Source organism: Ogataea haglerorum, assembly GCF_019207285.1.
Source record: "Ogataea haglerorum isolate 81-453-3 chromosome Unknown 81-453-3_NODE_4_length_651989_cov_98.092404, whole genome shotgun sequence".
Classification (NCBI taxonomy): domain Eukaryota; kingdom Fungi; phylum Ascomycota; class Pichiomycetes; order Pichiales; family Pichiaceae; genus Ogataea; species Ogataea haglerorum.
Genome location: NW_025065154.1, coordinates 336,218 through 360,758, shown reverse-complemented (window position 1 = coordinate 360,758; position 24,541 = coordinate 336,218). Strand labels below are relative to the sequence as shown.

Sequence of the window (24,541 nt, the reverse complement as noted above, 5' to 3'; positions counted from 1 at the left end):
AGTGTGCATCAAATAGTTTTGCCGTGTTTGTAGTTTTCCGAAAGCAGTAATACTGCTATTGACCAGGTAAATAAAATTGGGTTAGGCTATAGCCAAAATAAGGAGTGCATGCAGAGCACCGCTAGTGTGGAAAAATCGACTTCTGCGGGCTTCTATTCGGTATTGTAATTGTCAACGATAATCGCCATGACACGGTTATTGTGGTGATTTTTTGATTTTAATTTTTCTTGGTCTCGCTCTCAAGCTCTCCTCATGTCTTCCAGTTCCAGTTGGCAGGAGCCCTCGTGGTTCCGCAAGTTAGTGTACGATCTGGTGCTGTGGACGTTCACGGTGATCTTCGACTGCTTTTTCCGCGAGATACGGCCGCGTGGAGCGTTCCGCCTGCCCAAGTCGGGCCCCCTAATTTTCGTGGCTGCTCCCCATGCCAACCAGTTTGTTGACCCCATTGTGCTCATGGGCCAGGTCAAGAATGAGACCGGGCGGCGGATCAGCTTTCTGATCGCCGAAAAGAGCCACAAGCGCAAGTTTATCGGTCTTATTAGTAGAAGCCAGATGTCTATCCCTGTCCGTCGCGCTCAGGATTGTCTGAAGCCGGCGGCCGGCTCCATCAAGATAGATCCCGAAAACGAGTACCATGTGTTTGGAATGGACACGCAGTTCACCAAGGTATGCCAATCCAAGGGTCTTCTTGCACTGCCTAATTCGTGGGGCACCGCCGAAGTTGGAGAAATAGTTTCGGACACAGAGCTGTATTTGAGAAAGCCTTTCAGGTTCTCGTCCCCTAAGACCGCTGACGAGGCGAAAAAAGCGCTCGAGTCGGGAACTGCGTTCAGAACGGCGCCAAGAATCGACCAGTCCGAGGTTTACCACAAGGTCTTTGAACATCTCGCACACGGCCACTGTCTCGGACTATTCTCCGAGGGTGGCTCCCACGACCGCCCCGACCTGCTTCCGTTGAAGGCCGGTGTGGCCGTGATGGCTCTCGGGGCTATGGAAGCCCATCCAGGATGCAACGTCAAGATCATTCCCTGTGGAATGAACTACTTCCATCCGCACAAGTTCCGTTCGCGTGCGGTTGTGGAATTCGGTGCGCCAATCGAGATCAGCCCGGAACTGGTTGCAAAATACTCCAGCCCAGAAACCTCAAAGGATGCCATCAAGGAGCTACTCGAAACAATCACTCGCGGATTAAAAGCAGTCACCGTTACATGCCCTGACTACGAGAGTCTGACGTGTGTCCAGGTCGCTCGTAGACTGTATTCCAACAACATGTCAAAGCACCTTTCTTTGCAGAGTATCATTGAAATGAACCGGAGACTCCTCAAGGGCTATCTCCACTACAAAGACGAGCCTCGCATCATGGAGCTGAAGAAGAGTATTCTTGAGTACAACGAGAAACTGCGGATCTTCAAAATTCCCGACCATTTGGTAGAAGGAGACCGCAACGACGACACGTTGACCATTTTCACGCGGTTTGTCACTTCGCTGGTCCAGCTTGTCGTGCTAGGAGCCCTGGCTCTGCCAGGCATAATACTTTTCTCTCCGGTTTTCATCGCTACAAAGGTTATTAGCGAGAAAAAAAGACGCGAGGCTCTGGCGGCCTCCACGGTGAAGATAATGGCGCGAGACGTTATCGCTACGTGGAAAATCCTGGTGAGTATTGGATTTGCACCCTTACTGTACATCTTCTACTCTGTTTTGGGAACGATGCTCATGAGAAAATACTATGTCCTCTCGGACAGGTCTGCATTGACTATATTCTGTTCCATCTACTTGTTCTCGGCCATGATCACGTACTCGGCCCTGATTTTCGGCGACAAGGGTATGGACCTTTTGAAGTCGATCAGACCACTGTGGCTTGCGTTGGTCAATAAGGAAGGACTCACTCGGCTGCGTGAGACGCGGAGACAACTTTCAATGGAAATCACAGAGGTGATCAACGAGTACGGCCCCCAACTGTTCCCAGACTTCAATTTGTATGACTATGAAAAGAAGCTCGAGCTTAAAAGACTGAGGCGGCAGGAAAGAAAGAAGCTTCAGCTCGAGCAACTAGAGCATATGGACTCTGAGGACGAGTACGAAGAAGCCAAGACGCAGAGACTAAGAAAAAGAAGAGCTGCCAAGAGACAGGAAAGAGAGCGGTCGGGCATAGATGCTCAGGCCAACGAATCGTTGAAAGCCAAGCTGACATCATCTGTGCCTATTATTTCAAACGACATTGACAACAACTCCTCCGTGGGGCTTTCTTCTTCAACCGAAACAGACTTCGCTTCTTCTGGCTCGGAATATGAACCTGAAAACGATTCTATCAGTGCCTCCAAAATTGGCCTGGTCAGAGACACAATGATCCGCGAAAACAGAGAACGAAACGAGAAGAACGAGGAGTGAACGCAGCCCACTTTTGAATTCTCTGTATATTAATCAAAATGAACTCCAATCCCAGTCTGCGGGCATCGGATTTTGATTGTTTGCTATTGTTTCCCTCCTCGTAGTGCTGACTTTGCCGTTTGTGTTTCTATTTGAGTCTAGATCCAAATTCTTTGCGGTATGCTCTTTCAGATACACCTCGTATTTTTGAGCGCAATTTTGACAAACTTTGCAGAGATATTTTTTGTCTTTCGTATCCAGATGGTCTTCGGAGCTGCCAAATAGGGTGAAATGCGCATTGGCATCTAGATAGACGAAGTTCTTCAAGCAGTCGTTGCAAAATATCTCACCACAGTAGCGACAATGGTGTTTTCTGCGGCTGTCCGTCATGAAATGGAAAATCCTGTTGCACTTGGCACAACTGAACCGACTATTATTGGGTTTCCAATGCCGCCTCGTAGGCCCTTCTATCTGAGCTGGCTTCCCCCCATAGCCTCTCACAAAGGCCCCGAAATAGTCTGTGATAGATGTGAGCGATCTGAGTGATGACGAAGAAAGAGCTGATTTCAATATAGGGCGTTCTGGGGGTTTGTAGACGTCGAATGTTTCGCTTCCCGTGCTTGCTTGGCCTATGCTGTCTGAGCGCAAGACAGCAGGCGTATACATCGGGCGTCGCTGGTCGTTTATTTGCTTGATGAAGATGTTGGGCGAGTCCCGAAACGGCGATTTCGTTCGCGGCGGAGGGGACTCGCTTAGCGATTTTTGGTCAATATATAAAGTCATCGGTTTGCCGGGAATGGCTTGAGCCATAGGTGAGCTATTTCTTTGTTCTGGCGGCGGATCGGAAGGAGATATGAGTGATGGAGCGGGAGGCACAGCTAGTGGTTCTGGCGGCTGCAACTGACGGGAATCTGATGATTGCTCTTTAGGCTCTGTCTTGGCCTGAGATTGCCGCTCTTCGTTGGGTAACGACGCCGTAGCCATGTCGACAATAGGCTGCGATGTAGGACATGCGGCATGAACACTGGGCTTATCTCCTACGCTCTCAGTATTTGTAGGACTTGGCAAATCTTGTACTCCGTCTTGGGCTGCTGTGTAGTTTGCGCTGTTCATAGGCTGCAGATTTAGACTGCCCGTAGTTCTATGTGAGGTCATGTCAAACAGGTATGTAATTATAAGGTAAGTGGTTTGTCAAGGACAAGAACAATAATTCAACAATTATCGCGGATTGTTATTTTGCCTTTTAATATATGTGATATTTTTCGAGTTTAAATTTTAACACGTACAAAAGCATCTTTGAACAATTCGACAATTGACGTGGATTGCTGAAATATCTAGAAACAAGCCGGATATTCGCGCCTACTGGAACTCGTTCGTTGGCCCCACATCACAACTGTACCTGAAATGGTCTCACTGATAGATAATGAGGGATACCTTAGGGTTGACCCTGCGCTGCTCAAGCTTGTGAAATTGCTTCTACTGACGCTGATTTTCGTGTCTGTGTCGTTTGCAGCCGTGTCCTCGCGGCTTTTTTCGGTGATTCGCTTCGAGTCGATCATCCACGAATTCGACCCATGGTTCAATTTTCGTGCCACTAAACATCTCGTCAACACCTCCTTTTACGAATTTCTGAACTGGTTCGACGATAAGACATGGTATCCGCTCGGAAGAGTCACCGGAGGAACGCTCTATCCTGGCTTGATGGTGACTTCCTCCGTCATCTACCATATTTTGAAATTTGTGGGTCTGCCAGTCGACATCAGAAACATATGTGTTCTTCTCGCACCGGCGTTCAGCTCGATCACCTCCTTGGCAATGTACCTTCTGACATTGGAAGTCACCTCAACAACACCAACTCTCAGGCACAAGAAGACCGCCGCACTGTTCAGCGCGTTCTTGATGGGCATTACTCCAGGATACATTTCCAGATCTGTCGCTGGCTCCTACGATAATGAGGCCATAGCCATCACGCTGCTCCTTGTGACCTTTTTCTTGTGGGTGAAGTCGGTCAACACAGGCTCCATTTTCTACGGCGCTTTGACGGCCATGTTCTACTTCTACATGGTCAGTGCTTGGGGAGGCTATGTGTTCATCACCAATATCATTCCGTTGCACGTGTTCATTCTGCTTTTGATGGGCCGGTTTGACTACAAAATCTACACCTCATACTGCACCTGGTATGCCCTGGGAACGCTGATGTCCATGCAGATCCCGTTTGTCGGCTTCTTGCCGATCAGATCCAACGACCACATGGCCGCCTTTGGTGTCTTTGGGCTTCTGCAGTTGGTGCTTCTTGTCAGCTACTTGAAAGAGACTCTGTCCCCAGCAAAGTTCGTTAGGTTGATGTTTGCGTTCAGTGCTGTGGTGGCCACTGTTGGCATCTCTGGTCTTGTACTGGCTACAAAAATGGGGTGGATTGCCCCATGGACCGGAAGATTTTACTCTCTTTGGGACACCAACTATGCAAAAGTGCATATTCCGATCATTGCCTCTGTTTCGGAGCACCAGCCTACCCCGTGGTCCTCGTTTTTCTTTGATCTCAACTTCATGATATGGCTTTTCCCTGTTGGTGTCTACTTCTGCTTCCAGGAGCTCTCCAACCCTGCTGTGTTTGTTATCGTGTATTCGGTTCTGGGTTCCTATTTTGCGGGTGTCATGGTCAGATTGATGCTGACTCTTGCTCCTATCGTTTGTGTCTGCGCAGGTATCACATTGGGTAGACTGTTCAATATTTATTTGGACGTCAAAGAAGAGCTGTCGAGCTGGTGGAACAACAAAAAGTCTCAAGACACTCTGTTCACGTTGCTGTCCAAGATGATTGTCAGCGCTACCTTCGTTTTCTACCTCGTTTTCTACGTCCAACATTGCACCTGGGTGACGTCGAATGCCTACTCCTCTCCGTCGGTTGTCCTTGCTTCGAGAAACCCTGACGGTTCTCAGCTGCTAATTGACGACTACAGAGAGGCGTACTACTGGCTGCGTATGAACACCCCAGAGGACGCCAAAGTGATGGCCTGGTGGGATTACGGATACCAGATTGGTGGAATGGCTGACAGAACCACTTTTGTTGACAACAACACCTGGAACAACACGCACATCGCCACTGTTGGCCGTGCCATGGCCACCTCGGAGGACAAGGCGGAGGCGATTATGAGACAGCTTGACGTAGACTATGTTCTTGTGATTTTTGGCGGCCTGATTGGATACTCGGGAGACGACATCAACAAGTTCTTATGGATGGTCAGAATTGCTGAAGGGATTTGGCCTGATGATATTAGCGAGCGCAATTATTTCACAGACAGAGGCGCTTACAGGGTGGATGACTTAGCGACAGATGCCATGAAGAACTCGCTGATGTACAAGCTGTCGTTCTACCGATTTGGAGATGTCTACAACGGTCTCGATCCTGTTGACCGTGTGAGACAGCAAAAATTGAGCTCTGGCTACGCGAAGTCGATCACCTTGGACGTCATGGAGGAAGCATTTACCAGCGAGAACTGGATTGTCCGTATTTACAAGCTGAAGAACAGAGACAACTTCGGCCGCGATCTGATCGACATTGGCAAGAAAGACCGAAAACAGCAGTCGAAGCGGACGAAACGGATGCTTTCGAGGAAGAAGCCTATTTTGGACTTGAGAGTCTAGACCTCCCGATCCAAGTATTGCATACGATAAATGATAAAATAAAGCTTATTGAGTATTATAACAGATCATTGGTTTGTCATTCGTTCGTACTTGCGTCTTATGAGCTCGTTAAGAGTGTGGCCTTCCGGGCGGCCTGCTCTTTTTTCGTAGGCGTAATACGAGACGACTCCGACGGAAATCGCGAACACCGGGTCCCAGTACCTGCTGTTAGCCGCGTTTTGTTTCGTATACCTACTTGGAGATTAAATATGGGTAGTGTTTGAAGGACTGTATGGCACTCATCGAATTAAAAAATAAAATCCTGAAAATACATTATTTCAACGCGTAATGAGCAGATCGCTGCATCCGTCAGATATTGAATTTGCGGAAGCAGAAACGACCAAATACGAATGTAACGTCCTGCCGGTGTATTCAGAGTACAGCGGGCCCGTGCAGGCGGGATCACAGTTCTGGAATGCACAGAAAACTACGTGCTCCGTTGACGGGCAGGACCAGATCATAAATTACATGAGGGGCAGACGGCTAGTTGGAAAGGAACACCGTTTCGAAGGAGAGCACAAAGTGGGTGTTTTTCGGCGCGAGACCATCGACGGAATGCGAAGCACGTACAAGGAGGTGGGAGAGAGCAGTGCAATTGTGAACTACGGGCATGAGAGACTGCCAGACGAGAATGACGCGATCGAGAAGCTGGTGGACTGGATTTCTGTGTCAAAACAGATTCACGACGAGTGACTCACCTCTCGTGGCAATGTAGATCATGATAAAAAAATACGAATAAAATTTTAGGCTTGACTTATGAATATAATTCGCAGGTTCTGTGTTTCGACAGCAGCGAGCAACACATCAACCTTTCAGGCGGTGGAAAAACGGATCCACAGCCGCTACGATCGATTTCTGGAACTGACAGGCAAAAAAGTCGGTTTGCAGGTGCAACAGGACACCCATGAGAGCGTCATCGCGATATATTTTCTGGACATCCTGGGCCGACGAGGGTTCCGTCGCGAGACAGACAAGGTGAGGCGGACAGACAAGCTCAGATTGGGGGACCTCCTTCCAGAACCACCAGCGGAATACACAAAGGCATCGATAAACAGGTATGTGACGTCTGTGTCAGAACTGGATTTCCGTCGATACCCCAGCCTAATGCCGCATATTTCTCGAATCTACAACGAAGTGACGAATTCGCCAGATCTAAAGCGACTTTCCTTCAAGCGGATAATCCGGTTTTTTGCCAAAACATACAGGACGCTCGAATGTTTTGAGGTCAGAGACAAAATGATCAAGATGGGCTACCAGCCCGACACAGAGGTGATGAACTTGCTTCTGGAGACAACGCTACAGAAACACCATCCCAACAGAATCGCCAATGTGCTGGAAAACTTGCAAATAATGGACAAGTACCACCTTTTGCCGAACGCGACAACGTTTCATATTCTGTTTCGGGGCCTCAGAGACTTGGATCTGAAAAGAGCGATATACAGGAAAATGGAGACGCTAAAGATAGATATGCGACCCGTGCAAGACGAATTTTTTGAGTACTTGTCGCTGGACAATAGAGATCTGAGTGAAATTCGGACGGCGATGCAGGAGCACGGAGTTCGGACAACGAGCGTCGCAATGACCACCAAGGCGGTCAAGGAACTATTGGCCAGGGGCGAAGCCAATGAGGCTTGGCGGTTGACGCTAGATACCGCGCAAGCAAATGACAAATCGAGTCCTAGTTTTCGCGTTGTCCGCAATCTTCTCTGGCATTTTATTCTAACGGGCGAGATCTACTTTGCTATTGCTCTAACTAATTTTCTGAAAAGCAAATTTCCCGATTACGAGGACCTCGACAACTGGAAGCTATTGGTCCAGGGCATGGTGTACGTGAACCAGTCCGAGCACTGGGACCTGCTTGCGAAGAAACTGTACCAGCTGAACTACAGGGCGGCGAAGCACAGCGAGCGGAGTATTTATTTTGATGCCGAGGAAATTGCCAAAATTAATGCCGCGTCTGCCAACCCAAGATTCGACATTCGCGAGCCGTTCACCAATAACATACAGCAGCTTGTTATGGACGAGATTTTTCGGCGATTAATCTGGCAGGACCACCCGGAGTTTGACTTGGAAAAGAACAGTCCGAATTTCAAAGAGGCTGCAAGGTTGCTGATACAATAAAATAGTATTATTAGTTTGCATGGGGGTTGGCATTAGACATAATCTCATAAATATTTTTTCCTCCTAATCTGGGGTAGTATAGGTTTCCTGTTGTTTTTTTTTTTAAACCCCAGCTTGCACTGATGTCCAGTATTCCGCTTCTCTGTTCTATAGATGTCGGTACCACCTCCACCAGAGTGATCCTGTTCACCGAGAATGGGGAGGAGATCACCAAACACCAGATCGAGTACTCTACTTCTGCAAAGGAGGGGTCGAAACGGAATTCCCCAACCATTTTTTCCAACGAAGGTATAGCCCTGGAAATCGGCAAAGACGGCCACGTCCAGGTCGAAGAAGACCATATGGGGCCCACCTTATCTTTCCCTCAACCTGGGTGGGTCGAATGTGACCCTTGTCACATTCTGGCCAATGTGCTAGAGTGTCTAGCTGCCTGTTTGATGAGACTCGAAATTTCGAATTCTGAAGAGCCGCTCGATGGGTCCTCGCCTACCGTTTACCACGTGGCGGCAATAGGTATCGCCAACATGCGTGAGACCACCATTATATGGTCCAAACGTACCGGCAGGCCGCTGCACAACGGTATTGTCTGGAACGACACTCGGACTCTTAACTTGATGAACCAGCTGAACAGTGTTGTCCCCGAGGATATCCGCGCCATGCTCCAGGAGCGGTCGGGCTGTCCAATCTCGACCTATTTTTCTTCTCTCAAATGGACCTGGCTGTACGAAAACATCCCAGAAATACAGCAAAGTTATGACAGCGGAGAGTGCGACCTGATGTTTGGTACTATCGACACCTGGCTGATCTACAATATCACCAAAGAGAAATCGTTTCTCACAGACATCACGAACGCGTCAAGAACCAGTTTCATGAACCTGGAGACCAAGGACTACGACGAGGCGTTGCTGGAGTTTTGGAGAGTCGATACCACCAAAATCAATCTGCCAAAAATTGTGCCTAGCTGTTACGATTTCGGAACGTTCCAGCTGCCAGACCTGAAGCACATTGGCTACCAGCGGAAGGTGCTGTCGCAGGACGCGGAAGAGATCATCATGAGACTGCTGGCAGGCGTTCCGATCACAGGCTGCTTGGGCGACCAGTCCGCCTCTCTCGTCGGCCAGCTGGCTTTCCAAAAAGGAGACGCCAAGTGTACCTACGGTACGGGTGCCTTCTTGCTGTACAACACAGGCAACAAAAAACTGGTTTCCAAGCACGGTGCAGTCACCACTGTTGGATACTGGTTCCCCGACTTGGACCCTTCTATCGACGGCAAAGACTCGGTTAGTCCGCACTACTGTCTGGAGGGTTCGATCGCTGTTGCCGGTGCCTGTGTCCAGTGGCTGAGAGACAACCTGAAACTCATTTACAGCTCGTCGCACATCGGCCCTCTTGCTGCTCAGGCTCCTACGAGCGCCGGCGTGGTGTTTGTGCCTGCGTTCTCTGGCCTTTTTGCTCCATACTGGAACCCCAGAACCACAGGAACAATCTTCGGGCTCACGCAGTACTCCAAGGCCTCTCACATCGCCAGAGCGGCCATCGAGGGAGTCTGTTTCCAGGTCCGTGCGATTTTGCGCGCCATGGTCTCGGACGCGGGCAGATCATCCGACTTCCTGGACCACGCCGAGCTCCAAGATAAGAATAACCCGCTCAACACCCTCCACGTGGACGGAGGAATGTCCCAGTCTGACGTCGTGATGCAGATCCAGGCGGATCTTCTGGGGCCATGCGTTTCAGTTGTGAGATCTGACAATGCAGAGTGCACTGCTTTGGGTTCTGCCATAGCTGCAGGACTTCATAAAAAGGTCGGGGTCTGGAAGTCGCTCAAAGACGTGACCGAAAAACTGAACGGCAAATCGGACGAAAGCAACATGTTTGTGGCCCAGCTGGACGACGAGAAAAGACACCACATGTGGAACCGCTGGGAAAAGGCCATTTCGAGGGCCAAAGACTGGCTTGACGACGAGACCGAATAGCCACAGATTACGTAATCCCATTCTATAAACCCCGTATTTTTCGGCAACACTTGCTTGCTATTACGTATGGTTGATTGCTATTTGTGAGCTATAAAATGAGCCCGTCCGCCTCCGTCCTTATACATAGAAACAGACATGAGTGACATTGGAAGAAAAGACTTTGGCGACAAATTCACTGAGACCGTGAAGCCAGACTCTCAGAAAAGTGCTTTCGAGAAAACCAAGGAGCAAGTCACAGACCAAGCAGATAAACTGGCGTCCAAGGTGACCCCAGACAACCAGAAGTCCTTTGCGCAGACTTTGAGCGACAAGGTTCAGTCAGGCTCGGAGAAGGCCAAGTCCGAGGCCGGCCAAAACCAGAGCAGCCTGGCCGACACTGCCACCCAGTACTTGGATGCCGGTAAGGAGAAGTTGAACGAGGCCGTGGAGTACGTCTCTGGTGCTCTTTCCGGTGCCAAAGAGGGTGCCAAGGATGGTGCTGACTCCACCAAGAAATAAACTCCTCGGGGACTTATGTATAGCTGTACTAAATAAACAAGAGATTTGATTGTTAAACCATTTTCGATCGCTGCAACGAACCTGCTTGGTTGTGGGGGTGACTCCGAAACGTTGGGCCGGGTAACACGAAATTACCGCATCAATTTTCGGACCGGCTTTTTACGCGTGCCAACGGCGAAGTGGACCACGGGAAATAACCGATGTGGCAAGCACCCGGGGTACACGTAATAACGCGCACTCCCAGTCAAGGTAATGTAGACTATTTTTACCACTGCAGCCAACCAGGCGAAAAACAGACGTCCCCGCTCCTGCGATAAGGAATAACCTCTCAAATTGTATATATATCGATATTCCCTGGAATCATCACAGAAAGTTTTTTCGCTTTGTATTCCTTTTCTCCATAGGTGGTTCCGGCTCTAACAATAGTTTTGAACAATACGAACTGGAATCTGAGTCATGATTACCACTACAAATAAAAGTGATTCTCCTCTACTTTCTTTAACTTCCACTCACAAGACCGTTTCCCCCACCATGTCACCTGACGTAGATTCATCCCTGTCTACCATTTTTGAGCAGTTTTCCAAACAGTACTCAGATCTGGACACTCAGGAGAAAGTGTTGAAGTTTGAGGATTTTGTGAATGTGCTCAGGAATCAGGAAAGGCCAAATCTATCTAGGGTGACTTCGTTCCTGCCGATCGACTCCTTTGGGCTACTGTATCTAATTGCCGACCACGAGAAGAAGGGATACTTGACGGAGAGCGATTTTCAGAAATTCTCCAAGGAACTCCTCAATGTGCAGACCCACACTGAGGAGTCGCCCAAGCTACTCTTCAAGCTGTTCAAGCTGTTCGAGAAAGACTTTTACAACGAGCGGGAGACGCTTCAGGAGATCAAGACGGACCGCTTCTTAGATATTCTGGCGAACCTGAACCAGACAATAAAAACAAGCTCTGATATCGAGCCCGTGAAAAAATATCTCGAAGAGAATAAACTCGAGAAACTGACCCCGGCAGACTTCTCCGCGCTTATCGAGAAGCTTCCGCTGATCAAGCTCGATGAGAAATTCAAGCAGCTGTCCCAGGATGACAGGATCGACATCGCTAACTTTAGAAACATAGTCAACGAAATATTCCACTCTAGACTCCCCGACGATATTCTCTCACGGATCGAATCGTTCTCAGAAGCCAACTTCGGTTCGAGATTGTCGCTGAGCGACTCGGAAACCGTGATCAAGCTTCTTAAAGACCTTCCCTCGCTCAACTACGCCATATACGAGCAAATTTCGACCGGACAGTACAACAACACAAATAAACTTATTTCCAAGGATGAGTTCTACAGGTTTGCCAAATCTCGCGTTGCTGGCTCCCTCACCGAGGAGGAGGCGTCGCTTTTCTTCAAATGGAACCTGCAGCTTCTGCAGCAGCAGGATCGGACCTCTGCCATTAAATCTGGCGACATGTTGGCTATTCTCACAGACGACTTGATCAAAAGCCGCGAGTCGTCGGATATCGTTCCGTTCAGCTTTTATCCGATCCTGAACTCGGCCTACTCTTTCCTTCTTGGATCAGTGGCAGGTGCTATTGGTGCGACCGTTGTTTATCCAATTGATTTGGTGAAGACCAGAATGCAGAACCAAAAAAGCAACTCTCTCTACTCGTCCTACGGAGACTGTTTCCGCAAAGTGTTTAAGCACGAAGGGTTTTTTGGGCTTTACTCCGGTCTTCTTCCTCAGCTGGTTGGTGTTGCTCCGGAGAAGGCTATCAAACTTACTGTTAATGACATAGTGAGAGGCATCGGTGCGGGCTACTGCAAGAACGGCGAGCTGACTATGGGCTGGGAGATCCTGGCCGGTTCGTCTGCCGGTGCGTGCCAGGTCATATTCACCAATCCTCTTGAGATCACCAAAATCAGACTGCAAGTGCAAGGAGAAACTGTGAGACAGATGGCCAAGGACGGTCTTCCGTATGTTGAGAAGTCTGCCGTCGACATTGTGAAGGAGCTGGGACTCCGGGGCCTTTATAAAGGAGCATCCGCCTGTTTGCTCAGAGACGTGCCGTTCAGCGCCATCTACTTCCCAGCATACGCAAACATCAAGAAGTTTGTGTTTGGCTTTGATCCGAACAACCCAGCCAAGAAAAGCAAGCTCGAGTCGTGGGAACTGCTTCTTAGCGGAGCGCTTGCGGGAATGCCGGCCGCATACTTCACGACTCCGTGCGACGTGATCAAGACCAGGCTCCAGGTGGAGAGTCGTCCCGGCGAGAAGGCTTACAAGAATATTGCGGACGCGTTCACGCGAATATTGAAGGAAGAAGGCTTTTCGGCTCTTTTCAAGGGTGGCATCGCCAGAATCTGCCGGTCGTCGCCTCAATTCGGATTTACTCTCGCATCATACGAGCTGTTCCAGAGCTGGATTCCTCTCAAGCGGTTCTACCCCGAGCAGACGTCCAAAACCCTGACCGACGGCCACGGCAACGTTCTCACGTCTCTGACGCCGACCTCTTCTCACGAGACCGTGCACCACGGGCTCTCCGAGGGCGCAAAGCAGTTTGTGAGCACGTCGCTGGAGCTGAACCCGGCGCTCAACAGCTTCAACTACTACAACTACCTTGACTACAGGAGCAACAAGAAATAAATAGAGAAATATACTGTATTTAATTCGGATGCAATTCATAGCTATTCGGCGTTGTAGAACACCGACTCGTCGATGTGGAACTCGTTGCGTCTCACGAGCTGGTTCCATTCGTCGTTGCGGAAAATAAACTTGCCAACCTGCTGGTACGACGTTCCTGACTTGTCTGTTGGTTGCACCATGAACACCGCCTGGAACAGTCTTTGCAGAGCCACCAGTCTGGCACGCTTGACGCTTTTCTGTCGGTCTGCTTCCGACTGCGACGGCGTGGGGAACTCCGACCGCTCGTGGCCCGGCGGCGAGTCCTGCAGGTCGAGCCAGAGCTTAATTTTGTTGCTGTTCAGGTTGAGGTCGAGATTTTTGTAGTTGGACCTGTTGATCTCAAATTTAAACACCGGGTCGATTTTCGGGTTGCTCAGGGCCTGGTCGGGAGTTTTCAGCGGCGTCGGCAGCGACGCAGCGTCGGCAGCGCTCCACACCAGCTTCACTCCAGGCGTCACCGGCTCTACCTGTCCTGCCAGCCGATTGAAATCTTTCATGGCCTCCTGCTTCAGATGCTGCTGCTGGTACTTGTACTGTGTCTGCAACGCTGGATGCGCGTACTTGGCATTAATGCGACGCAACTTGAACGCCTCTGTTTGTCCAAAGTTGGTTTCCGGGTTCGGCTTGAAATCCTCCGGCCACCAGTTACCCTTGCGGCCCGGATGCTGTGTCAGGTCCACCACGGCCATCTGCCGGATTTTTTCGCGTGGCTGCTGCGAGTTGCTCTGTGTTAGCACCTTTAGTGATTCTTCGTCGCAGTCTTGCAGGATTGAGTCGTTCTTTGCGGGACTCGTCGCCACGAGAGCGGCCGTGCCCACCAGCCGCAGTTTTCGTGGCGTGTTGAACTCCGAGTCCTCGGTCTCTGTGCCAGAAAGCGCAGAATACGTTGGCGAGTGCTGCTGAGCTTTTAGTGGCGACAGATGGGTCTTCTTAGGAGTGCCCCGCTCGTACGACTGGAGCTTCTCCTCGAGCACGCGGCACCTGTTGCGCAATTCGATGATTTCGTGCCGCTGCTGGCGCACCTGCTCGGCCAGATCGCCGCGGTTATTGCCGGTCTGCCGTCGTATTGCTGCATTCTTCCGAATCAGAAAGCTCTTCAGTGCTCCCAGAATCTCCTGGTCGTCGGGCAACAGCACGCTGGCATCCGCCGTGTCCATGCTTCGGCACAGTAAGGTGAAAATGTATTTATTTTCGCGTCCGCGTCGCACCGGGTCGATCGGCGCACGGAGTGTCATCCAAGCAGACGGTCCAAAAACTCGTCTTCGGCTGGCGTAGAGTCGAGCTTGAACGACGGGCCTCGGTTTGACATCTTCTTGTCTGCTCTGGGTGCTGGTTTCGCCTCAGAATCCTGAGCCAGAATTGTCCGGTCTCCCAGCAGATCTGCCAAACTGTCCTCGAACTCGCCGTCCTTGGGCTTCTTCGCGGACTCTTCGAGCCGCCGCGCATTCACGGCCTTGTAGTTGTCGTCGTCCACTTTGGACAGCTCCAGCACCTTTGTTCGTCCTGTGGCAGCAAACTTCTTTTTCATGGACGTCACCATTTTCTGCCGCTCTATGCGCTCCTGCAGCTCGTAGAAGCGGGCCTTTTCGCCCTCGCTCAGTGTGCGGATGCTGCGAGCTGCTGTATCAGGCTCAGAGTCGCCCTGGTGCTCCAAACTCCAATTTAGCAGCTCCTGCTTGGTCATCTTTTTCGCGTCCTTCTCTTTGCCAGATGTGCTGATTTCAGGTGCAGCCAGCTTCAGTTTCTCCAGAACCAGCCGCGTGTGGGCCTCGTCCCGCTCCAACTCCATCTGTCTCTGCTCCCGCTCCAATGCTATCTGCTCCTCGTCTTTAGGATGCTGTACGGGCTTCAGCTCCTCAAACCGCCACTCGTTGGTGATGAGCTCGTCCTCGCTCGATTGTCCACTGGACTCGTCGCTCTGCTGCGCCTCGCCCACCTTTTTCAAATGCTTGCGCTTGTTCTTCCACTTCCACTTATCGTTGTGCAAAACCATAATTATTTCTCGACGCGACGAAAATTTTCAGCCGACGCGTCCTCACATCATGACCAAAGACATCGTCTGGAGGGCCATCCAGCTCTCTCCAAAGGTACGTAGACGCGCAGGAAATGCTCTAACGTCAGGAACTCTCGATCTCCAGAGTTTTGCGCTGCGGGCAAGCATTCCGCTGGAAATACGTCGACGACATCTGGTCCTGTACGATCCAGAACAGAGTGCTGCTTCTCAAACAGGACGATACATTCCTCCACTACGCATCCATTCCGCATTTGAAGGACACCGAGGAGGTAGTCCTGGACTACTTCAACCTGTCTATCAGGCTCGAAGAGCTGTACCTTGACTGGGCATCCAAAGATAAGCACTTCACGAAGAACTCTGCAAATTTCGGCGGAATACGCATGCTCAGACAGGACCCGTGGGAGAACCTTGTGTCGTTTATCTGTTCGACCAATAACAACGTGAAACGGATCTCGCAAATGTGCGAAAAACTGTGTGTTCACTATGGCGAGTTTTTGGCCGAGTACCAGGGAATAAAGCACTACAAATTCCCCGAGCCAGAGCGTTTGGCGCAGCCAAACGTCGAGGCCGAGCTACGCGCGCTTGGATTTGGGTACCGGGCAAAATTCATCCAGCAAACAGCCAAGATGCTCACGGAGAAGGACGAGCTTGTGAAACTCTACTCGATGAGAACAGAGCCCCATAAAACCTGCCACGAGTACCTCCAGACGTTCATGGGCGTCGGTCCGAAAGTTGCCGACTGCGTGTGTCTGATGTCGCTGGACAAGCACGACGTGGTTCCGGTCGATACCCATGTTTTCAAGATTGCTACCAAAAGGTACCACATGCCCGGAAAACTGCTGAACAAAGAGCTCTACGCGCAAATCCAGGAAAAGTTCAGGCACCTTTGGGGCGAGTACGCTGGCTGGGCTCACTCGGTGCTCTTTGCTGCCGATCTGCGGGACCTGAACAACGGGATCAATATAAAAACGGAAAAATAGAATGGTATTTATTGTATTTATACTTAGAGCACAATATTCTTGGCCAGCTTGGCCTTGTATTGGCCGATAGTACCATCCCATCTGGTTGCCGTTTGGTTCTCAACAACGTAGATATCTTTTGCGATCTTGTCCAGCAATCTGAAATCGTGGGACACGACACAAACACCTCCGTTGAAGCTGTTGATGGCGTTGGCCAGAGAGTCGATTGTTGGGATGTCCAAGCCGTTGGTAGGCTCGTCCAGCAACAAAACATTAGGGTGCTCGAGGGCCAACAGAGCAAACACCACTCTGGATCTCTGTCCCTCGGACAAGGTAGCCATCTGCGAGGTCTGACCTTCACCGGTCAGACCAAATCTTCCCAGTTGGCCTCTCCAGTACTGGAAGTCCTGGGAAATGTGCGAAAATTTATCCCTGACAAACTCCAGAGGCGTTTTGGTGAGGTCGAGCTGGTCAGCAGAGTGCTGCGAATACACACCGATCTTCAAGTGGGTGTGCTTGGACACTCTTCCCTTCTGCGGCTGAAGCTCACCCGTCATAAGCTTCAGCAGCGTGGACTTACCCACACCGTTCGGTCCAACCAGTGCGATTCTCGAGTCCATGTCGACTCCAAACGAAAGGTCCTTGTACAGGTAATGTTCTGGGTTTCCGTCGTAAGCGAATGAGATGTCGTCGAAAGAGAGCACCGGTGGAGGGAGTCTTTCCACCTCTGGGAACTTGAATGTGAAAACCTTGTCGGGGACCACCGGCTGGATCAGACCATCGGCTTCCATCTTGTCAAGGATCTTTTGTCTGGACTTGGCCTGTCTCACCAGGTTGGCATAGGTACCTGCGGAAGCAATGAATTTTTTGATGTGTTGGATTTCCTCTTGCTGTTTGTAGTATTGTTTCATTTGGTTGGTCTCCAACTCAGTTCTCGTCTTAACGTAGGCGTCGTAGTTACCACCGTACTGGGTAATTTTCTTCATTCTCATGTCAATCATGTTGGTGCAAACACCGTTCAAAAAGTCCTCGGAGTGCGAAACAAGAATCAAAGTTTTATCGAAAAGCTTCAAGTACTCCTCCAGCCACACACAGGCCTCCAGGTCCAAGTGGGCAGTAGGGTCATCCAGCAGCAGCAACGTAGGCTTGACGAACAGGGCCTTGGCAAGAGCAACTCTCATTCTCCATCCACCAGACATGTCCTTGGTCTTCTTCTTGATTGTCTGAGGGTTGAAGCCCAGACCAGTCAGAATAACCGCTGCTCTGGCTTCGAAAGTGGAAGGATCCATCTCGTCGATCTTCTCATACAGAGGCTCCAACAATGGCGATTCAGGCCCGTCGTTGACGATAATATCCTCAACTTCTTTTTCCAGACGAGCAAGCTCGGACTCGGCCTCTCTCACAACCCAGTCCAGGGCAGAGTACTCAGAGGCATTGGCCGGCTCGTTCAATAAATAAACGTCGATGTGTTCTGGAATTGGGTACTCTCTGGCGGCCAGAGCCCTCAGGAAAGTGGACTTACCGCAACCGTTCTCTCCAAGCAACCCGTAGCGTCTCCCGTAGTTCAATTCCAAAGAGGAGTCTTGCAGAAGCACTTTTCCGTGGAAAAGAAGCGACACAGACGACATCTTGATATCTCTGGAGGTCTCCAGAGAGTCTAGAACACCGGTGGTCACTCTGTCACTCAGTCCGTCCTTGTCCTGTTGCAACTTGAGCTTTTCGATCTCATCTGCAGCTGAAGACACGTCTCCGCCGGACTCGAGCTTTTCCTTTTCTTTCTTTGTCAGCTTCTTGGTCTTGAGCTTTCCCTCGGCGGCCTTGGCAGCCTTCTTAGCCTCTCTCTTTGCTTTCGAAGCAGAAACAGTCGACATGGTGAAGGTACCAAATTATTTAAAAAAAAATTTTACGGTCGTGGAGGTCTGTCAAAAGTTGCAGAAGTCGATTTCGTTCCATGCACGTGACGGGAACCCATGAGATATGTACAATCCGATGCTCTATTTGCCAGCTAGAACTGCTCGCTGAAGCTGAAATCGCCAAAAATCTGGATCATCTCCTCCTCCAGAAGGTCGCGGAGTTTGACGCCGTCCCGAATGCTGACCCACTCGCCGTCCAGCAAGTCAAACCTTTTTGGGCCAGAGATCGGAGAGCTCAGCCATAGTTGTTTATTAGGCGGCTGCTTGTTGAGCACATACGAGCCCTGTGGGGTGTTGAGCGTCAATATGCCAGCCTGGAGTTAGTTGCATGGGCCTGGATATACTTACGCTTTCCTCGACGTCGGCGTCCGCGATGTTGTGCTCGTCGAAGAACTCGTCCAGATCGCAGTAGATAGATTCCAGCGTCTCGCTTGCACTTGTATCGTACTGTTCCATTGTGAGGTTTCGCACGCTCTCCGGGATGTCAGCGCCATCGGTCCTGGCTGAGATGGAGTTACAGCGCACGCTCTGCTGTGTCAGAGGCGCCCTTTGCACCACGCGGCTGTGCACAGTGGGCCGAGCTGTCAAAACAGCAGCTCTGGCCAGAAATGTCCCGGAACGGAGTAGTGTTCTTGCGTATCTCATCAGCCTATTAAAACCAAGTTTTTCCAAAGATTCTCAAGAAGTCGACCCGCCGATCGACGGCAACAGTGCATGAAACGCCACTCTGATAACATGCAAAAAATTTTTGCTATCAGGTCTAAAAAGGGAAAGTCCACCACGGCTTCTCTGAACACGGCTATTGCAAACTAAACCCCGGCTGCGGAGCCAATAAGAGGCGTCTTCGGGCTTCCTTTCTCGACTGCAGCCCAATCTCCACATGTCGTTTCTGCAACACCAGCTTTGTTGCCGCCAAGGCATGTTCTCCGATAAGACGACACACAGACTTTTCCGATATGCACAATTTAAATCTTTTTGATAAGCTCTTTATATATAGACACAATTCGATCCTGGAGAGCATTTTGCACCATGGCCCCAAACGTTGATCCTGTCCGGTCCACCGCCACGATCCTCTCGGTGGACCAAATGCACATCACTTCTGTTCTCTCCAACAAGTCGCAGAGAATCGTTGTGGACCACCCCGTGGACAAGGACGAGGCCGTCATTCTGGCCCTCGGCTACAAGCAGGAGTTCAAAAGAGAGTTCTCGCTGCTCACCACCTTCGGAGTCTCGTTCTCGGTGCTCGGTCTTCTGCCCTCGATCGCGTCCACCCTGTGGTACTCGCTCGCCTACTCCGGCAATGCAGGACTCACCTGGGCGTATCTGGTGGGCATGATCGGTGTCATGGCCGTCGCGTGCTCCATGGCCGAGATCTCGAGCGCCTTCCCGACTTCGGGCGGACTCTACTATGCCACGGCCATGCTTGCCCCGCCCCGCTACAAAGCTGTGCTCTCCTGGTTTGTTGGCTGGTCGAACTACTTTGTGCAGGTGACGGGCGCTCCATCTGTTGCGTACGGCTGTGCCAGCATGATTCTGGCGCTCAAGTCGCTGAACGACCCAAACTACTCTGCCACCAACTGGCAGTTGTATCTGCTGACGTCGTGTCTGACGTTTTTCTGCTCTATCATCGCCTCGCTCCCTACCAGATGGATCGCCTGGATCAACTCCGGCTCGACCGCGCTCAACCTGCTCTTTCTGTTCATCTCTTTCGTTATGATCCTGGGCGGTAACACCAGAAGCGACCAGGGGCTGTCCAAGTTCAACAGCGACAACGTGGCCTGGAGAATCACCAACTTCACCGAGTGGCCGGACGGAATCTGCATCCTGATGAGCTTCATGGCCGTGATCTGGACGATGTCCGGTTTCGACTCGCCGTTCCACCTGGCCGAGGAGTGCAGCAACGCCCAGCTGGCGACGCCGCGGGCCATCGTGCTGACCGCGTCCGTGGGAGGCATTCTCGGGTTCGTTTTCCAGCTCGCCATGGCGTACACGATCGTCAACGTTGACGATGCCGTCAACGACGAGCTGGGCCAGCCGTACGTCGCGTATCTGGCGCAGATCCTGACTAAGGAGAGAGTGTTCGCGCTGACCGCGTTCGCCATTGTGCTCTCCTTCTCCATGGCCTTTTCCTGTATGATTGCCGCGTCCAGAGTGCTCTTCTCGTACTCGAGAGACGGCTGTTTCCCGCTGTCGAAGGTCTGGTCGCACGTCAACGCCACCACAAAGACTCCTGTCAACGCTGTGTGGGCCAACTGGTTCCTGGGCGAGCTGCTGCTGCTGCTCATGTTTGGCGGCGAAACGCCGATCGATGCCATTTTCTCTGTCGGAGCAATTGGCTCGTTCATCTCCTTTACCGTGCCTACGCTGCTCCGGATCACCTACTCGAGAAAAACGTTCCAGAAGGGCCCGTGGCACCTGGGCGTGTTCTCCATTCCGTCCGGAGTGGTGGCAGTGTGTTTTGTGACGCTCATGATTCCGATCTTGAACTTTCCGCAGTACAAAGGAGCAGATAACACCCCAGACATGATGAACTGGACGGTGCTGGTCTACTGGGGCTCGATGTTCCTGTGTATGGTGTGGTACGTCGTGTACGCTCACAAGATCTACAAGGGGCCAAAGAGCAACCTCGACAAGGACCAACTGGTCACGGACGACGAGGACAACATCATCGAGGCGGTGAGCTCGAAGGGCCAGGAAGTGAGAGTTTACGGAGAAAAAGCGTAATTAATTTATTCCTTTATAATATGCTCTGGATCGATTTATTGCTAATCTGCTTTTCGCCAGCAGCTGGATGGTCCTGTTGTAGGGCGCGTCTTTTCCTACCTGCTCTGCCAAGCGCACAACGTACCCGTTGATGTAGTCTATTTCCGTGTCTCTCAGAAACAAGGTGTCCTGTCTCATGCTCGTGCTGTTTTTCCCGTTCACTTTGCAACCTTTTTCAAGAATGAACTCCACCAGACGCGACTCGGCGAGTTCCGCACGGCCTTCCAGAAACGGGTACCGCGCGCGCAGAATCGCCATCGCCTCGTGGACAAGCCTGCTGAAATACTCTCTGATCGGGTCCACTCCGTCGATCTCGTAGTTCACGCAGTCCAGAACAGCAGTGGTCGGGTTCATGCAGCAGTTCAGCATCAGTTTCGCGACCTGGTGCACAAGAAGCTCCTCGTGCGAGTACACTGTGGTGCGCAGGTCGCTCTCTACGAGAGTTTGCACCACCGGATGGTCTGGCTTCTTGCCGTCGACCCTGGCGATCTTGAGATCTCCGTTTCCGGCATGATTATAGCTGAATGTGCCTTCCTGGTCTCTGTCCTGGAAAACACCATGCGTAATCACTCCCTGGTAGAAAACAGGCCGTTCGGATGGGCGCGGCCACACACTGGCATACAGCTCCTCCAAAACACCCATGCCGTTCTGAATAAGCATGATGCTGGTGGACGGCGAGATCTTCGGCAGCAGCGGCGCCAGCGACTTCGCTGTGTCGAACGTCTTGACACTGACAATCAGAAAGTCGATGTGCTGGTCCGGAATCGCGTCAGCTTGACACGCTCGCGCGATCTTGCAGTCTCTCCGCCGGCCGTGGTTGAAAAGCTGGGTGATTGTGACCGTGTTGTTGGTCTTCTTCAGAAGATCCAGCTTCTCTTTCCTCCTCACCACGAAGTTCACAGCATGTCTTTTTGTCAGCGCAGACGCCACCAACGTGCCAATTCCTCCCGCTCCCAGAATGTATACGTTAGACATGAGTGAAAAAAAAATATTTTATTAAAGTATGGCTAGAAGAGACACCTCCGAGCCGGAACAGGTTTCGTCGTCGCGGTCGTCCACAAAGCATCGCAACCAGGTGCTCGCTCAGCAGCAGAAGGAGTTTCTGGCCAAGTACATCCACTCAAATGGCCCGCAGGATTTCCCCGTCAAAGATCCCCTGGATTTCTCCAGCTGGACAGAGGAACAGCTTCGCAAATACAGAGAGCTGTATCTGAACCCTTCGCAGATCATCACCCCTGATGTCAAGACGCTCCAGGGCTACATGCTGGAGGGCTCGGAGCTCGGGGAGTCATCCGAGTCGTACGCGAAAAACGAGCTCAGCAGTGGCACTAACATGTACGAATACCGCAACAGAGACGACCTCAGACACGCAGTCGAGGACCATTTCAATAACCAGCTGACCGTGAAGGAGAGCGATGTGATAATGGGTTTCATCTACAGAGTCAAGAACGAGAACAAGAAGTTCAAGATGTATTTTGACAGACGAAACTAAACATCAGCCGAGATTTAGTCTCTGACGAGCTCTGAGCACCATTTCCCGTTTTTTCTGTTCGAAGTCCAGCCCTTCGAATTGGGCGGGCTTGCGATCCTGCTTCTTTATAGGCTGGCTTCCGATACATTGCGATTCGCCCGTTTCGTGCGCTGCGAGTAGCCCGTTCAAGTAGTTATCGATCGTGACGTGAACACTGCGGGTGCGTTCCAGATCACGGCGGATCACCGACGGCGGCAGGTGCGGCGCGATCTGGGCCACACGCGCCACCATCTCGTCCGTCACGCCCGCGTCATCGCCCAGAAAGTACGCTATGAACACAAACGCAACGACCAGTGTCACCACCAGTGTGATAGTGCTGTTCATAGTAAATTCTCGAGATTAAATAACTACACCGGAAACCGTACTAAATGGCTTCCTTGGGAAAAGGTCCACGTGACAACGACCACGTGACAGAAGCCTCTCCGCCATCTCCATCTGAGGCGCCTTATATCTTTGCCCTCTTGGGCGCGGGCTCCGGCGTCGTGTCGCGCTCCGACCGCGGAGTCGTGATGTCGATCACCTGCACCGAGTCTCCCGGTTTCCCAATCGACTCCGGCGCCGGTGTCGCGTCCGTGCTCAACAGGTCTATGATTGAGGTCTGTTGACCAGTATTTGGCGGGACCTTTTCCTGCTTGTGCTCACTCAGATACTCGCTCACGTTGTACGTTTCCACGTCGCCGACTAGCGAGCGCGTTATGTTGACACTTGACACAAATCCGTCCGCGCTCGAAACCAGCAGGATCTGGCCGTCCGAGGACCAGCTCAGGTCCGTGATCACTGAGTAATGGATGTTGGAGACGATGCCCAGCGCCTTGAGTCTTTGCGTGTCGTAAATGACGACCGAGTCCTGCGTGGCCACGGCAAACACCATGCGATAGTCCAGCTTGAAAACACTCCTTTCGCCCTCCAGAAGCTTGTATAGCACGGGACTAAATTTGATCGCTATTGCCGGCTTCTTAAATCCAGGCAGATGCGCGACCGGGGGCCTGTTGAGACCAAATCGAGTGTGTATGTAAACAGTGTTGATGTTTTCCTCGGACGCGTCTGTCTTGAACACTCCGCTGGAGCTGAATAATAGCATGCCGTCCGGAGAAAATGTGAGTCGCCGGAAAAAAGACTGGAGCGTTTCGTTGTGGTAGAGATGCAGGCTTTTGTAGACAAGATTCGGCGAAGCCGGCATTACCGCGGGAAGCGGAGAGGACGAGCGTGTAGCCGAAACCGCAATGGAATGCGAGGAGGACGTGGATGAATTCGAATGCGTCCGTTTGTGGCGGGGCGTTTGCAAAGGAGGTTCCATATTGGAGCTTTCGGTGTTCTCTTTGAGGTCCTCTGTGGTGAGGCTCTTGCTCGGTAGCTCTGCGCGAATGATCTTGTAGAAGGTGGTGGGAGAGAGATTCAAGTCTGCTCCTTTTTCTGACGTTATCTTGTAGATATGGACAGACCTGTCTGCCGATTGAGAGCAAATATACTCGTTTCTGGGGTCCCACGTGACACCTTGCACGTAGTGGTTATGCTCGGCAATTTGCCGAATCAGGGCCCCCGTGGCCACGCTGAATATACGCGTGATATTGTCCATTGATCCGCAACAGATGTACTTCGAGTCCGGCGACCACGAGATGTCGTAGATCTCCGAAAGCGTCGAGGACCTATACGACGTCTCCAAATACCAACTTTCCTTCATATCGTCGTCCTCGTTGCCAAACTCTTTGATGATTTTATCCGACAAACACCATATCATTATTGTTCCGTCATCGGAAGCACTCGCTAGCATATCGCCAGACGGATTGAATCTAACACAATTGACTGCTTGGGTGTGTTTTGTGAGCGAGCTCAGATATTCCACAGATTCCACTTTGGTCTCTGTATAGTTGATACGCCAGATTCGCACGTTGTTGTCTCCTCCCCCAGTAGCCACGCGTGCGCTACGGGTACCGGTCGTGGGCACATTTGTTCGCTGGATATCCAGCGAATAAATCGGGAGGTTGTTATCGTGCCAATGAAGGGTGTGGATGGCAGCCTCAATGGACATTGTTAATTATGGAGCC

The 24,541-nt window shown here is 51.2% G+C and overlaps 17 protein-coding genes across 17 annotated transcripts; 9 read left to right on the top strand and 8 right to left on the bottom strand.

Annotated features, from left to right (window-relative positions):
* Positions 1-252: 252 nt before the first annotated feature.
* On the top strand, positions 253-2,388 carry KL911_001772 (uncharacterized protein; the record flags this gene model as incomplete). The annotated part of the gene is made up of 1 exon (XM_043196767.1): positions 253-2,388. The coding sequence occupies one exon, from the start codon at positions 253-255 to the stop codon at positions 2,386-2,388; it is 2,136 nt and encodes a 711-aa protein (XP_043055533.1).
* A 33-nt stretch (positions 2,389-2,421) lies between these two features.
* KL911_001771 (uncharacterized protein) lies at positions 2,422-3,522 on the bottom strand (the record flags this gene model as incomplete). Its single annotated transcript, XM_043196766.1, has 1 exon — positions 2,422-3,522. The coding sequence occupies one exon, from the start codon at positions 3,520-3,522 to the stop codon at positions 2,422-2,424; it is 1,101 nt and encodes a 366-aa protein (XP_043055532.1).
* Positions 3,523-3,771: 249 nt separating this feature from the next.
* On the top strand, positions 3,772-6,012 carry KL911_001770 (uncharacterized protein; the record flags this gene model as incomplete). Its single annotated transcript, XM_043196765.1, has 1 exon — positions 3,772-6,012. The coding sequence occupies one exon, from the start codon at positions 3,772-3,774 to the stop codon at positions 6,010-6,012; it is 2,241 nt and encodes a 746-aa protein (XP_043055531.1).
* A 327-nt stretch (positions 6,013-6,339) lies between these two features.
* On the top strand, positions 6,340-6,744 carry KL911_001769 (uncharacterized protein; the record flags this gene model as incomplete). The annotated part of the gene is made up of 1 exon (XM_043196763.1): positions 6,340-6,744. One exon carries the CDS (start codon positions 6,340-6,342, stop codon positions 6,742-6,744), a length of 405 nt encoding a protein of 134 aa, XP_043055530.1.
* Positions 6,745-6,807: 63 nt separating this feature from the next.
* KL911_001768 (uncharacterized protein) lies at positions 6,808-8,172 on the top strand (the record flags this gene model as incomplete). The annotated part of the gene is made up of 1 exon (XM_043196762.1): positions 6,808-8,172. The coding sequence occupies one exon, from the start codon at positions 6,808-6,810 to the stop codon at positions 8,170-8,172; it is 1,365 nt and encodes a 454-aa protein (XP_043055529.1).
* Positions 8,173-8,294: 122 nt separating this feature from the next.
* KL911_001767 (uncharacterized protein) lies at positions 8,295-10,145 on the top strand (the record flags this gene model as incomplete). The annotated part of the gene is made up of 1 exon (XM_043196761.1): positions 8,295-10,145. The coding sequence occupies one exon, from the start codon at positions 8,295-8,297 to the stop codon at positions 10,143-10,145; it is 1,851 nt and encodes a 616-aa protein (XP_043055528.1).
* A 135-nt stretch (positions 10,146-10,280) lies between these two features.
* On the top strand, positions 10,281-10,643 carry KL911_001766 (uncharacterized protein; the record flags this gene model as incomplete). The annotated part of the gene is made up of 1 exon (XM_043196760.1): positions 10,281-10,643. The coding sequence occupies one exon, from the start codon at positions 10,281-10,283 to the stop codon at positions 10,641-10,643; it is 363 nt and encodes a 120-aa protein (XP_043055527.1).
* Positions 10,644-11,174: 531 nt separating this feature from the next.
* Positions 11,175-13,277, top strand: KL911_001765 (uncharacterized protein; the record flags this gene model as incomplete). The annotated part of the gene is made up of 1 exon (XM_043196759.1): positions 11,175-13,277. One exon carries the CDS (start codon positions 11,175-11,177, stop codon positions 13,275-13,277), a length of 2,103 nt encoding a protein of 700 aa, XP_043055526.1.
* Positions 13,278-13,318: 41 nt separating this feature from the next.
* KL911_001764 (uncharacterized protein) lies at positions 13,319-14,473 on the bottom strand (the record flags this gene model as incomplete). Its single annotated transcript, XM_043196758.1, has 1 exon — positions 13,319-14,473. One exon carries the CDS (start codon positions 14,471-14,473, stop codon positions 13,319-13,321), a length of 1,155 nt encoding a protein of 384 aa, XP_043055525.1.
* A 74-nt stretch (positions 14,474-14,547) lies between these two features.
* KL911_001763 (uncharacterized protein) lies at positions 14,548-15,309 on the bottom strand (the record flags this gene model as incomplete). The annotated part of the gene is made up of 1 exon (XM_043196757.1): positions 14,548-15,309. One exon carries the CDS (start codon positions 15,307-15,309, stop codon positions 14,548-14,550), a length of 762 nt encoding a protein of 253 aa, XP_043055524.1.
* Positions 15,310-15,358: 49 nt separating this feature from the next.
* KL911_001762 (uncharacterized protein) lies at positions 15,359-16,310 on the top strand (the record flags this gene model as incomplete). The annotated part of the gene is made up of 2 exons (XM_043196756.1): positions 15,359-15,407; positions 15,475-16,310. The coding sequence occupies 2 exons, from the start codon at positions 15,359-15,361 to the stop codon at positions 16,308-16,310; spliced, it is 885 nt and encodes a 294-aa protein (XP_043055523.1).
* Positions 16,311-16,333: 23 nt separating this feature from the next.
* On the bottom strand, positions 16,334-18,160 carry KL911_001761 (uncharacterized protein; the record flags this gene model as incomplete). Its single annotated transcript, XM_043196755.1, has 1 exon — positions 16,334-18,160. One exon carries the CDS (start codon positions 18,158-18,160, stop codon positions 16,334-16,336), a length of 1,827 nt encoding a protein of 608 aa, XP_043055522.1.
* Positions 18,161-18,454: 294 nt separating this feature from the next.
* On the bottom strand, positions 18,455-19,084 carry KL911_001760 (uncharacterized protein; the record flags this gene model as incomplete). Its single annotated transcript, XM_043196754.1, has 2 exons — positions 18,455-18,879; positions 19,066-19,084. The coding sequence occupies 2 exons, from the start codon at positions 19,082-19,084 to the stop codon at positions 18,455-18,457; spliced, it is 444 nt and encodes a 147-aa protein (XP_043055521.1).
* A 105-nt stretch (positions 19,085-19,189) lies between these two features.
* Positions 19,190-21,625, bottom strand: KL911_001759 (uncharacterized protein; the record flags this gene model as incomplete). The annotated part of the gene is made up of 2 exons (XM_043196752.1): positions 19,190-20,842; positions 21,026-21,625. 2 exons carry the CDS (start codon positions 21,623-21,625, stop codon positions 19,190-19,192), a joined length of 2,253 nt encoding a protein of 750 aa, XP_043055520.1.
* A 343-nt stretch (positions 21,626-21,968) lies between these two features.
* Positions 21,969-22,457, top strand: KL911_001758 (uncharacterized protein; the record flags this gene model as incomplete). Its single annotated transcript, XM_043196751.1, has 1 exon — positions 21,969-22,457. The coding sequence occupies one exon, from the start codon at positions 21,969-21,971 to the stop codon at positions 22,455-22,457; it is 489 nt and encodes a 162-aa protein (XP_043055519.1).
* A 3-nt stretch (positions 22,458-22,460) lies between these two features.
* Positions 22,461-22,820, bottom strand: KL911_001757 (uncharacterized protein; the record flags this gene model as incomplete). The annotated part of the gene is made up of 1 exon (XM_043196750.1): positions 22,461-22,820. One exon carries the CDS (start codon positions 22,818-22,820, stop codon positions 22,461-22,463), a length of 360 nt encoding a protein of 119 aa, XP_043055518.1.
* Positions 22,821-22,941: 121 nt separating this feature from the next.
* On the bottom strand, positions 22,942-24,525 carry KL911_001756 (uncharacterized protein; the record flags this gene model as incomplete). The annotated part of the gene is made up of 1 exon (XM_043196749.1): positions 22,942-24,525. The coding sequence occupies one exon, from the start codon at positions 24,523-24,525 to the stop codon at positions 22,942-22,944; it is 1,584 nt and encodes a 527-aa protein (XP_043055517.1).
* Between the last annotated feature and the right edge of the window lie 16 nt (positions 24,526-24,541).